Source organism: Dendrobium catenatum, unplaced genomic scaffold, assembly GCF_001605985.2.
Source record: "Dendrobium catenatum unplaced genomic scaffold, ASM160598v2 fragScaff_scaffold_54, whole genome shotgun sequence".
Lineage (NCBI taxonomy): Eukaryota > Viridiplantae > Streptophyta > Magnoliopsida > Asparagales > Orchidaceae > Dendrobium > Dendrobium catenatum.
Window position 1 is genome coordinate 1508335 of NW_021318516.1, and position 13331 is coordinate 1521665.

Sequence of the window (13331 nt, forward strand, 5' to 3'; positions counted from 1 at the left end):
TTCTCTTTGTGAGTGCAAACCTCCACGATCTCTTAGTGAGTTCGTAGGAGAAGCTAGATCTCTTTGTGAGTTCTAGGTTTTCTTGTTCTAATAGTTTTGTTTTCTTTCTTTCTCTTGAGCGATTCGTCGTCGTGGAGATTCGGTTGAAGAACTTGTGGAAAATTGGATTCTTGCTCCTTGGATCCCTCAAAATTCTCCCTAAGATCTTTCCTCCCTTGCTCCCTACCGCCGGCCCTCCTGGACAGCCCAGGCCGTCGGCCTGCATCCCCTCAACCCGCCGGCCAGCCAGCCGCCCGCAGATCCCTTTGCCACCGGCCACCTTGAGCCCTTGCCGCCGACTTCCCCCCTTTAGCCCTCCTTGCAATTTGACCAGCCCGCCAGCTCCCTTTGCCGCCGGCCACCCTGAGCCCTTGCCGCCGACTTCCCCCCTTTAGCCCTCCTTGCAATTTGAATTTCCCTCCCTTAATGACCTTCCTAATTGAGTCCCTTAAATTAGGGAATTAATTAAGAGGAGTTACAATCTTTTGAAATTCAAATTCCCTCCTAATTTTACTTAAATTAGGGAGTTACATGATATAATTAAAAATCTGAAATCTAATTTCAGATTTTGATTAATTACATGTGAACCCCACCTACTTAAATCTCCAATCTCCCCCTCCCTATTTTGAAATTTAAACTTTAATTTCAAAATAAATCCCTCCAATTTCACTTAAAACTAAAAATTATTTTAGTTTTCACAAACCCTAGCCCACCTATGATGCCGCCGGCCCCTATTCTCCCTCTCTCATTGAATGTGCCATAATTCCCCTTTAATTTGGGAATTCAAAATTTAAATCTCAAATATTTTTCCTCTCTAATCCCTTAAACTGAAACTAATTTCAGTTTTTCTAATTAACCCTCACCCTCTCTCCCTATCTCTACCGCCGGCCTCTCCTTCCCCCTGCTAAACCCGCCGACCGCCCTCCTCCCTCTTTTCTTCCCATTGTTGGGTTGCTTGTGGGGATTGCTCGTCTTCAAATCCATGGTGGATGTCGGATCCAGCCGTTGATCACGGGCTCTTCTATGATATCTACGGAGATCTCCACGTCTTAAGATCTCCTTTCTTCGACGTGGGATTCGGCTTCGACAATACCGTCGAAGATTACTTGGATCAAATTTTGCCGACACTAGTGGACGCCTTCGACGACCAATTCTCCGACTACACGTGGATCATCGAAAGTCATCCGCCCGCTTCTCCAACTCCGCTTCTTTCCCGGCGACGAGTCCTCTCGGCATCACATGTGCCTTAGTGGTATCGCTAAGTTTTCTTGCGACCCTCTTCCGCTAACCTCCACATCAAAGAGAGATTGACGGACACCAAGGTGAATGGTCTAAATTTTAAACGTGTGGCTTTAGTAATAGCTATTTGCATTATTTAGTTATCTTTTGGTTATCTTTTGCAAGACTCTTGTAATCCTCAAGTGTAATCGATGCCTATCGCTTAATCTATAACGAATTTTTCTTGAATCCTACTTGAGTAAGCTATATTTTATTGTTAAAGTTGCAAAGTCAAAGCTTTCACTAATCTCTAAAGTGCAATTCATGTTTCCCCATGTTTGTTTCACATCAATAACAGGATTTGATTTCAATGGGAAGTCTAAGATTTTTTCTAAATATTATGCGTATGCCTAATATGATAGTGGAGCACCATGCATAGTAGTAGAAGGAAGGATTTTAACATTTGTTTTCACCCTTTTTGCCTTTTAGTTTAATTTTTTCAAATTTTTTATGAACCTTGAATTATTCAGAGTAATTATGCTAAAATATTTTATGGGAGTAACAATAGGACAAGATAACTTCAAATTTTATATTATGTTAATATTTATAAGATGTGCAACCAATCTACACTTTCTTTTTAAGCGAAGTAGTAACATTTGATTCAGTAACAATGGTAAGTAAATAAGAAATGTGTATGCTTTTAAATAAAAAAACCCAAAATTTATGAAAAAGAGATGTCTATGATATTTCCTGAATACTTTTTAAAATCCAACAATCTAAAATTTGTGCTCTCAATTTTAAGTGTTTAGAATTAATCTAATCACTCATGGATAAAAGATTTTAGAAGTTAAGCTAGGTTTTAAATTATTCGAAAGAAAAAATTTCTCATTGAAACGTCTCTTATTAACTTAGGCAATGGTCAAGACGCTACAAAATCGATTCATGATTAGATCTGCATCTCCTCATAAAATAACAGATTAAATATACATTTCTTCATAAAATAATAGATTATATCTGCAACTCTTTATACATCTCTTGTATTCTTAAATACTCCAAAGTAGCAACTAATGTTTTCTCATAATTAAATCATCTTCGTTTTATGCTGGTTTCATTTAGATGTCCAAAATTCCTTAAATTTCTATTTATTTTTATTATCATTTTTATTGTCTTATATTCTTGCTCTTAAATTATAAACATCAGTGGAAGATTGTATGTCTGCAAGTTGCAGAATGATGAGCGTATGAGTGGGAGGAGGCGATTAAGCAAATGTGGTCGAAACTTAAGCTATTAGGCTATTAGGTAATTAGGTGTCTCAGCTATAAATAAAAAAAGAACGAAGATTTGTGAGCGAGTTGGAGAAGGCAGAATTTCAGGAGATAGGTGGGTCTATTATGGCCAAACCTCCCATCTACAATCCACCCCTGGCCACAATATTCGCCATGCAGTCAAATTATTAGGATACAACGGTATGTAAAATTCCTTAAATGGATTTGTAAATAGAGATCCAAATTAACTTAGATATGCCTTGTATCGAATTAGTCCGTCTATGTTGAACAACCAAATAGAGATGTTTAAACAAACAAAAAGTAACAACTTAGATAAAATAAAATAAAATAAACTAACTAATGAAATCAAATAAATTTTACTAAAATCTTTGCTTAATAAGAATATGAATAAACATACAGATATCTATCAGTCCTACTAGGTTACTGGCTATGCAATTTTTCATTATGATAGTACAGGTATTGCATCACATAAGTATGGCCCATGTTTGACCTAGTTCCTCTATTCTGTCACGTTTGTACTATTTTGGATTGTGATATGCCATGTTTAGTTGGTGGAGTAAAGTAGACAATTGTTTTGTAAAATCAATGCTATATTTAGTAACATATGAAATTTTTTTTATCATTTATATAAACCTAATTTCATATCGCAATCATTGAAAAATACATAACTAATCCATATTATATAACTAATTACATGTTTTGTCATAAATACTAATAAATGTTCTATTTGATTTATTATTAGGCTAATCTTTTGAAATTATGTAAAATAAAAGTTAAAAATATTTTTATAAATAGCATATTGTTTTATATTAACTGACCTATATATTATATATTCTAGAAGACATTATGATTTAATCTTAAGCTTTGATGTCAAATTTGATGTAGGACATGTTTGGTTCTAGAATTTTTAATGCAAATATATTATGAGATGCATAAAATCATATAACGAACACTTAAAATTCTGCATGAACTCATCATAAAATAACTTTTGGTTTTATCATCTCTGCATGAACTCATCATAAAAGAAGTACTGACCAGCACATTATGAGAATTCAATGCAGTGACAATGAATTAAACAAACATGGACCAAGCAGGATAAGTTTTAGGTCCGTATGAAATTAGGGGTTTAGAATTCAAAGCAGTTACTATCAACTGAATAAGCATGGACCATGCAGAACAAGTTTTAGGTCCCTCTTCACCATGAATCTGATCAGCTTTTCTATACTATAATTTTGTTGCTTGTGTTATTGGCCTCAATACCCTTGTTTCCCTCCTTTTATAGATGTAGTCGATTGCCTTTATCTTTATGAATAATATTATCAATTGTATGAACTCATACTTGTCAATTTGATTTTATTATCAGGTTCTGCTGAATGATTTTGGTCTAATCAATTGTTATTTAATATTTTTTTGTATTCTTTTTTTCAATTATCTTGCAAATGCAAGTTCTGCAGTGTTTGCAGCCTTCACTATTAAGTTGGCACAAATTTTTATGCTGTGAATTTTTTTTTCCTTTTTTTTTTCCTTCTTTTTTGAGATTTCAGAAGGTCGGCGTGTAATGCTTATCATTCTTATCTCAGGGACAGGATATTGGTTTTCATGTGGAGTATGTTAATCCGTCTGGGAATGTTACAGTAAGTTTCTTCACTACAAACTAATTTTTAAAGATAAATAGCATTTCTTTTCTATTTCCTGAATCTATTAGCCTTTGAATTGTGTTTTCTTTGCTGTAAACTTTTTATTCACTTCCCCTTATGTGGTCTTCATTTTTTTTCCAGCTGATATTACCTTACCGGCGCTATGATTCTGACCAAGTAAGTTCTACCGTTGTTACCTTAAAGTATTTAAAAAAAAAATAATTAACATTTTTTTCTTTTTCTTTTCCCATTTTCTATTGTTTACAGGGAAACTTTTGCACAATCTTGACTGGATCATACAAACTTGTCTGGGACAATTCTTATTCAACATTTCTGAAAAAGGTACTTAGCTTTAGCCACTTTCTTTGTGTTATATGGATGCTGATTTCTTCCTGCCAAATTGCATATACAATAGTCACACACTTTATGCTACTTCAATTTATCCTACGTGCCTGCACGTTCAAAAACTTTCTTTTGCAAAAGCTATTTTTTGTGCTATATTACAATTCAAATAACTGCGAAACTGTCCCAAATTCCATACAAAGCAATCTACTCCAAACAACTGATGAACAAGCGTTACAAGACCTGTTTTTGAGCCGTTCAATGAATTCTGACATGATTTTTTAATGACCTATACATTGCCGGAACCAAAAAGCTGGAGATGTTTTTATATAAACTCATAAACTGTATGTGGTAGCAATTTAGTTCACTTGGTAAAGATTTGTCAAAATTATTGTGGGTTCAAATCCTGCTTGCTCTAATAAATCTCCACTTCTTAGGTTGAAAAAAACTTGTGAACAGCCAGTTGGCAGGTTTTTTTCTTGAGCCTTAGCTCCAACCATATATATGAATATGTTTATGTTTTGATTTAAGAGACAATTTAATATTTTTGGTTTAAGAAATAACATGCCACTATCCCTTGGGCTGTAATCATTTTAAATATTGGGATGCATCAACATGGTCACAGTGGCATAAAGACTTCTATTATTAATTAATATAGGGCACATATATATATATATATGTGTGTGTGTGTGTGTGTATACATATTTGATGAGTACCCTAAAATCAATTGAATAAGAATTATTCATATAGTAGTATAGATTATTAGGTTGAATTTGAAAAAGTTGTTCTTCTGTAAATGAAAACAAAAAAGGAAAACCAACATAAACAAATTAATTATTGAAGACATATTCAAGGATGCAAAAACTTGTTAAAAGATTTTGTTATCTTTCATAAACCACGATATCTGATAAAAAAGAATAAGAAAACTTGGGGAAGAGTAAGAACAACATAGAAATAATAAGTGAATATCAAAACAAGTATTTTAAAAACATAAGAAATAGTGGAGTTCTCAGTAATTTAATATAGGTTTGTTAAAAAGTAAATGTAAATTGTCTTATACCGAATAAATTATCCAGTTTTAACATTCAATTATTTATCAAAAGGAATACTAGAATTTGTTTCCTTCTCATTCTGATGCATGCATATTTTGGCTTATTTTCGTTTTATTGTTATTTGAATATTATAGTTGTGTTTTATATTTTTTTTTTATGCTATCCAGTGATGGAGAACATCTAATGATCATGGTAGGTAATGCTTGGGCATGACAAGCCTGGGTATGCTAGCTTATTGGGCCCTTTTGGTCTTTGGGCTGCTTGTTGCCTCTCGGGTTGGGTCTTGGCTACTCTCGGGTTGAGCCTTGGCTGCTTTGATTTTGAGCTGAAAATTTGGGATCTTATTGGTGCTAGCTCATTAATGCTTGAGATGATGTTTAGCTTATTATTTGGAGGAGTAATTGTATTATTTAGCTCATAAATTTGAAAATGTATTATTCTTTTTAGCTCATTATATAGAGTTGGAGCTTGCCTCTTCCCCTTCTTTGTGTCCCCTCGATTTTTTTCCCTGGTGCTGATCTCGTGGCTGGTTCTCCTCCCTTTGCTGGGTGCTGGTTCTGATCCCTTGTGTTGCCTTTTCGATTTCTTCCCTGGCTGCTTTCCCATGGCTGCCTCTACCCGTTTCTTGTGCTGTCTTTTCGGATGCTGTTTGTTGTTTCCTGCTAGCCTTCCTCTTCCCCTTACCCCTTACCTGATTGGTTCGGTTGGAGGTGGAAATTGGCTGTTTGGCTCCCCTTTTTCTCCTATAAATATGAGGTGATTTTGTCATGAGGAGGTTGTTGATTAACTTGAGAAAAGTTTCTAAAAATCTGAGGGTTTCTTCTCCTTTCTTGGAGAAGCTTGAGAGCTTATTCCAATTCTCTCTTCCTCTCTATTTCGTCTTGGCTTCTAATTTCTTCTTCTCTTCACAAGTTCCACTCCACTTGTATCCTTCTTCTTGAGCTATTGGGATGTGTTTGTTGGCTGATTTGGAAACATTTGCCGGAGGAGTTTGGTTGGATGTTGGACCTTGTTGCTGTGGTGGACCCTTGGTTTGCAAGCTCTAGCACTTATCATATTTTACCTACTTTTCATTCTATGTGAGGAAACTACTTGCCGGTTGTTCTGAGGATAGTATTTTTATTTTATAATTTTGTTTGTCTTGGTGTTTGTTTGGATGTCCGCAATCTAGATTGAATAGAGTTTGATTTCTATTGTCCAAGTGTTCTCCTATTTGACTTTTCTTTCTAGTTTGCCTGCATCACATTCACTTGCCATCTACTCGCATTATTAATAATAACATAGATCCCTAATTTAGATCATTTTGATAAAAAATCAGTAATCTTCAAACCCTCGGATCATTGAAAGATTCAAATTCATCTCCAACAATGTCTCATATTTTGTTGTCTTCTATATAATTTGAGAATTTTTTTTGATAGAGCATGAAAATTGGTATGCAATAAATTGAATCTTCAGCAGGTCATGAAATGTTTTTATTTCTCTTTGTTGATTGTATAATACGTGCCCAAAATTTTCTCACAACATGAGGAGGAACAAGTTGATCGAGCAATTTCTTGGTACTAGTTTGAAGTGGAGGTGTTAAAGCTTCTTAAATCATTCACAATCATTTTTGGATCCATCTGTTGACGAATATTTTCGCACCGACTCGACCCCGATCGAGCCCGACTAGGCTCGATCGCGCTCGATCGACTCGATCGATCGACGTCAAGACAAAATCGACTCAAATTAGACTCCAATTTAATTAAATTAAATCAATTTAATTAAATTAAAATTAAATCAAATCAATTCAAACGCCGTCGAGCCCAATTCGACGCAGTTCGACACATTTCGGCGTCGATCCGAGTTCAATTTCGCAAAATTAACTCAATCGAACAAAATCGGACCCAAATCGACTCAAATCGATTCGGGTCGAGCCCAATTCGGAGCCAATTTCAGCCCCAATTGATTGATTTGTTTATCACATAAAGATTCATAATTTCCAAATTAGTCTAGATGTCAAAAGATTTTTGATAGTTCAACATTCATTTTTTCTCACTTTTCTTTTAAAAAAAATGATCTAAACTGGTTTCCTCATTTTTGAAATTTACATCTTTTAGAGGATATGCTGAGGATTCTTTTGAAATCTTTCTCAACTCGAGCACCTTTTAAAATTTCAAGAAAATATAATAAGTTAACACATACTATTTTGCTACATAAAATAATTAAAAGTATAAAATATACAATATATTGAATTCAAAGAATGAGTTAAAGCAACATAGAGGTTTGTTATTTTTTATCCACTTATTTTATAAAATAACAAGAGTAATAGTCCAAAAGTTGATTCCTTATGATTTGTCTGTATTTCATGTATGTAAATTGCATTCTTCATAGATATAGTGAATATCTCATTTTATGATTTAGATGAAAACAACATTTATTTGTATCAACAACTCTAAACATGTTATACATGCTCAATAGAAGAATGAATATAATTGACATTGTTACCCCTAAAGATCATAAAACAATTTTTCTTGCATTTTCATCATCCTCATGATAAAATGACCATTTTTCACTAACCAGCATAGATTAAAGTGCATTTTTAAATTGTTTGAATCTTCTCAACATCACAGTCGATACAAAAAAATGAGTTTCAACCACAATTGACATTTAAAGTGTTGAGAAATCATGAAACATAGAAATTATTATAGAATGATTCATAGTAAAACTTTTTATCATGGGTATCTCCAACAATAACAATGATCCAATAATATTAATTCTAAGTGATCTCAATAGTTTTAGCATTCTTAGTTGACAAAATGTGTTTCAAATCAAGGTTAAATAAGATCCGCCTATGTTTACGACCGCATGGAGAAATACTTCCACTAGTCTAGAGATAATTACTAGGTTGCAATATTTGTGTCTCATTATTTACCAACATCTTCTGTCTCACTACTCTTTCTCTCTCATGATAATCCATCTTCCTCTTTTCTTTTCATACTTATTTATCCCTTCACCTCTTTAATTTTAAAAGTGAGTCCATCCCCATTTTCATTGCAGATAAAAAAATCTAAAAACCAAACAACCCAAAACAAGAGTCTAAGAGATAAAAGCAGATCCCTTATTATAATAATATAAAATATAATGATGTATCTTATCACCTTTCATGTTTCGAGCTTAGTCGTGTCCCACTTTCTTTGTTATAATCCTATCATAAGCTATCGTCTTTCATCATCAAATAATATCGTTGGCCTTCAACTAGAAAACATGGCTAGAAGTTTGAATTATGAACCTGTCGCTGGACTTGACCTTTTTGATGTAACCAACTCCAACTTTCACCTTATTGATGTACTAAGAAGACTACTGAGGAAACATCATCAACCACCAAAGGCTCTCCAACTAAGCCTCACTTTCTGCCAATCTCCATTGTTGTCTCAAGAGGCTGCTCAGTTGGAGCGACCACCTATTGCATCGGTGTTGGTATTTAAACTATCAACATTACGATGTCTAATCCAAAATGCTGAACAGTGAACACAAAAGGACCTGTCTCATGCAACACTTGTCTGCGAAGCTCCTTTAATAAATATATGAGGAGGCCAAAAGTTGGAGAGAATCAGAAATGTTCAACCAACCAGCTGATTAGATAATTAATATTCTAGATTTGATCATAAATATAAGAGCAAACAAGTTATATAGAATCAATAGGGAAATTTATGAGAAAAATATTTCCACGTTATAAAAATCTCTCACATTTGTAGTTCATTTTTTTATGCATAAACCTGAGAGAGTTATCATCTTTTTTGAAGTACATTGATGCAGACAACTAGATAAAAAAACCAAAAGGGAGAACACAAGGGCTAGTAGAATTTTTCTTAAATTCAACTTAAGCAGGCAAACACCACAGACCGACTTGAAACAAACAAAAGTTAGACAAAAATGAAACTAAATTAAAAATAAAACAATCTACCCTCAGAACAACCAACTAGTGGTCACTTGCCTGGAGCAGCACCCGAAAGGTCATGCGGGAAATAAGAACGGTCAGCCACGGGAATAGGAATAGCCAGCTAAGGGTGGATAGAATTGTCAGCATTTGATTTTACAATGACTCCCAATCTTTGTGTTTTCTATCATGTACAATATGTCATATTTACTTTTCTATGCTATCCCTATTGTAACCTTTGTAAGCATCTAGAAAGATCACAAAACATTGAGACACAACATTCTTCATCAAGCAGCCTGATAGAGATCAGATTTTTCTTCAATCTACGTATGTGTGAAGCTATCATATAGTCTCGTTACTCATTTTTACCACTAACGAGTTGAATGTTCTCGGAATTTTCTACAGAATAATTAATCATAAACTCTTTTCATGAGGTAGAGTGAATTTATTAATGTAAATACAATATCTAAGACTCCTTTGGACTATTTGCATTAGGATAAGTGCTTTATAGATCTCTTCTATTGCAACATTTGAAGAGTCTTCCTATTTTGAACTCTATCCACCCTTTGCCTCATGGACAATCTCTTTAAGTGGCCAGTTGTGTCACATCATTAGCTTGCATATTGTGCCTTTGATTGGCTCCTCCGTTGAGATCAAGATCATCTGTGTCTATGTGGTTCATTGGCTCCTTTGTTGAGATCTAGATCGTCTTTGCCTTTAGTTGACTTGTCTGTTGAGATCTGGATTGTCACTTGTTGTCAACATTTAAAGAAGGTGATATTTCTACAACTTGTGCCGTACTTGTCCCACTAAGTACACGTTCTCTGAGATCCTTGAGTTTTATGGTCGCCAATTTGTGATAACTACTGACTTGCAAGGTTTCCTAACTTTCAGTCAACGATTGAAGCAAAACTTAAAAGCATGGAGCTTGTCATCAAACTTCCTATTCACAAAGTTCAATTGCCTCTTGATTGAACTGATCTCATTGATGTGAGATGGAAAATTTCATCATTTTATGTATCTTGTAAACTTCGGATGGCTTCTCATAAATATTAAAGTGTACTTTCATGTCACCTTTAGTGGTTTCATTGAGGATGTTGAAGGCAGTGTTCTTGTTGATGACAAGATAAATAATTATGAAAACCTGTCTTTCCATTAACTCTCTATCTTTCTGATCAATGGTATACAACTTTACTTCTTTTAACGATTGATGGAGCTTTCCTCGTTAATGATTTTCTTCTTTCTTCATTTTCCAGAAATTTAAGTTTTGGCTATCCAGGTTGATCTTCATGCCTTCAGACATCATTTCTCCCACTTTCCCCAAGCTTTCTCAGAAGGTTTACCTCTAATATCAGTTATTGTGAAAATTTTGTGCTCAAGCAAAAGTGTGGGCTCTGAAAATTTGCACCTCGGCCGCGCTGCTTGGTTGGTTTTTTTACTGTCGGAGGGAGTTTTAACGGATTAAGTTCCGGGGGGAATTTTAGGAAGGCAGATTGTGATTGTAGATTAGACACCACGCAGAGATTTCGCTCTCATTTTGTGACGACTTTATGATCTGAGTTCTAGTTTCTTATAGGTGCAAGCCTCTATAATTAATTACCCCTCCCGAGCACAAGAGAGAACTTTCGATTAAGGCTAGTCATCGAATGAATACATCATATCAGTAGATATGCGGTATCCGGCGTATAATAGCAGCATAAGGTTGAGATATTTGAGAAATTTGATATTTAAAATTAAAAATTTTAGCAACTTGCACTTACAGATGGTGGGGGGAATAATGATGAGCCCGATCAAGATCCCATGGTTCCGTCGTTCTAGGCCATCGTGATCCCTGGTCTACTTAGTCAGAGGAGGTAGTCAACTTAACCTGATAGAAAGATCCTTGTCAGCAGGCATGGGTTGCGTCGTCCAAGAGTACCTTGTAAACGTGGGTGGATGTTTGTCTAAGAGGTTAAATTTGAATCCACCTTAGCTGATGGAGAGCTTTGTGCTCTATCGATCATATCTTATTAATTCATATCTCAATGATTTAGTGCCATTGGAGAACATACAGGCGCTGGCCATGATCGTAATATAATGTTGTCATTTCGCAGCGATCCACCCGGTTCATTTGATGGTGAAACCACCGGTTAGAGGACACGTGTCATGTCCTTACTATATAGAGACATATTGATAATGGATCCTAGTGATATTCTTAGCTACACATTAGCTCTTTGTGAGCTTAAATGATTTTCAGATTTGTCCTGGACAAACTGTTGCAGATGGTAGATGTATATTTGCTTTAAGTATTTGATGATTTAATTTTAATTTTAAATATCTTTGACTTTGGGATTTTTGATGTTTTGGATTTTATGTGTGTTTGAGGATATTTTGAAAGTTTAATCCTCTCCAGTTGAGATTTACATTCAACACGGTCATCATTGGGGAGTTTATAAACATTTTGTTTTGTTGATTGAACCTTGTCAACAATGTCTAGTCGCTGACAGAGGATCGAGTTCGAATCTAAATTTATTCCTTAACTCGCGTGGCATTCTCAGGCATCAAGTGTGCACCTGCAACACGTTTGCCAGGGCTTACGTGGGTGTATGCCGTTGGATGTTTTTCATACGATGCATTCATGTGTATGCATGATATGATTTTTGAAATACAATTATAGTGTCAAATGATACACTAGAGTGAAACCCTCTGCTTATGCAGGAAGATGATTTTGAAGTGCAGTTATAGTGTCAAATGATATGCCCGTATAATGCATTCTTCAAATTATGACACACCTATGTTGCACCGATACGGATACGGCGATACGGATACGACACGATACGGATATGGGACACGCTAATTCTTAAAAATACAGGATACGGATACGGTGTGGATACGACATTATAATATATAAATAATACATAAAAATTAAGAAAGTAATCGAAGTGTAATATTTGAAATAACAAAAAAATTGAAATAAAAGTAAGCATTAAATATTTAAATGTCTAGTACATCAACAAAAACAAGAAGATAAATTGTCCAGCACATGAAATTTCAACTATTCAATAGAGGGAATGATAGGATTAGCTTCTTCAGTGGTTTGTCTTTGAGTTTCTATATCATCTTCAATAAATATCATAGCTTCTAATTCAGGCTCATCAATTGAAAGGTTAGCAATTTCTAATATGCCCATATCCTCAAGAGATTCAAATCCATCTCCAGCAACATCCCACATCCTGTTGTCTCCTTCCATATAAGTTGGAGTTTTCCTTGAGAGAAGCCGAAGGTTTGTATGCACGTAAACTAAATCTTCAGCCTGTTGTGGAGTAATTTTATTTCTCTTCATTGATTGGATGAATGAGTATGTGCTCCAATTTCTTTCACAACATGATGAGGATGAAACTTGGCCAAGCAATTTTATGGCGATTGTTTGAAGTAGAGGTGCTGAAGCTCCATGTATAATCCACCACATTTTCGAATTAATTCTCCACCTATCACGCAATGACTCTTGGTCACCAAAGTCCTCTAAATAACCAAAAAATTTAGCAAGCTCAATATTGACACTTCTTCTCTTCTCCTCATTTGAAAAATAACGCTTTAAACATGTCTTTCTCATATTTGAAATTTCTAAATTTTTCTGTGGAGAAACTCTTTGAGGATCCTCTTGAAGCCATTCTTTAGTTGAATATATTCAAATAACATTAAAATGAAATAATAAAAAAATGTTGAAATTACAAAACAACAAATTATGAATTCATAATGAAAAAATGTTGAAATTTACCTTGGATTTAGTGAGTGAGCCAAGCAATGTAAAGGTGTATTACTTTTGCTCCACCTATCTTCTAGAATAGCATAAATAACATCC

General features: G+C 34.7%; 1 protein-coding gene across 2 annotated transcripts in view; it reads left to right on the forward strand.

The window, feature by feature from the left end:
* LOC110108663 overlaps positions 1-13331 on the forward strand; it is a 68316-nt gene that overhangs the window by 44338 nt on the left and 10647 nt on the right. For both annotated transcript variants that reach the window (XM_020839402.2, XM_020839401.2), the window contains exons 12-14: positions 4124-4177; positions 4322-4357; positions 4448-4522. In XM_020839402.2, the coding sequence (XP_020695061.1) occupies positions 4124-4177; positions 4322-4357; positions 4448-4522 (165 nt within the window). The remainder of the gene's footprint in view (positions 1-4123; positions 4178-4321; positions 4358-4447; positions 4523-13331) is intronic.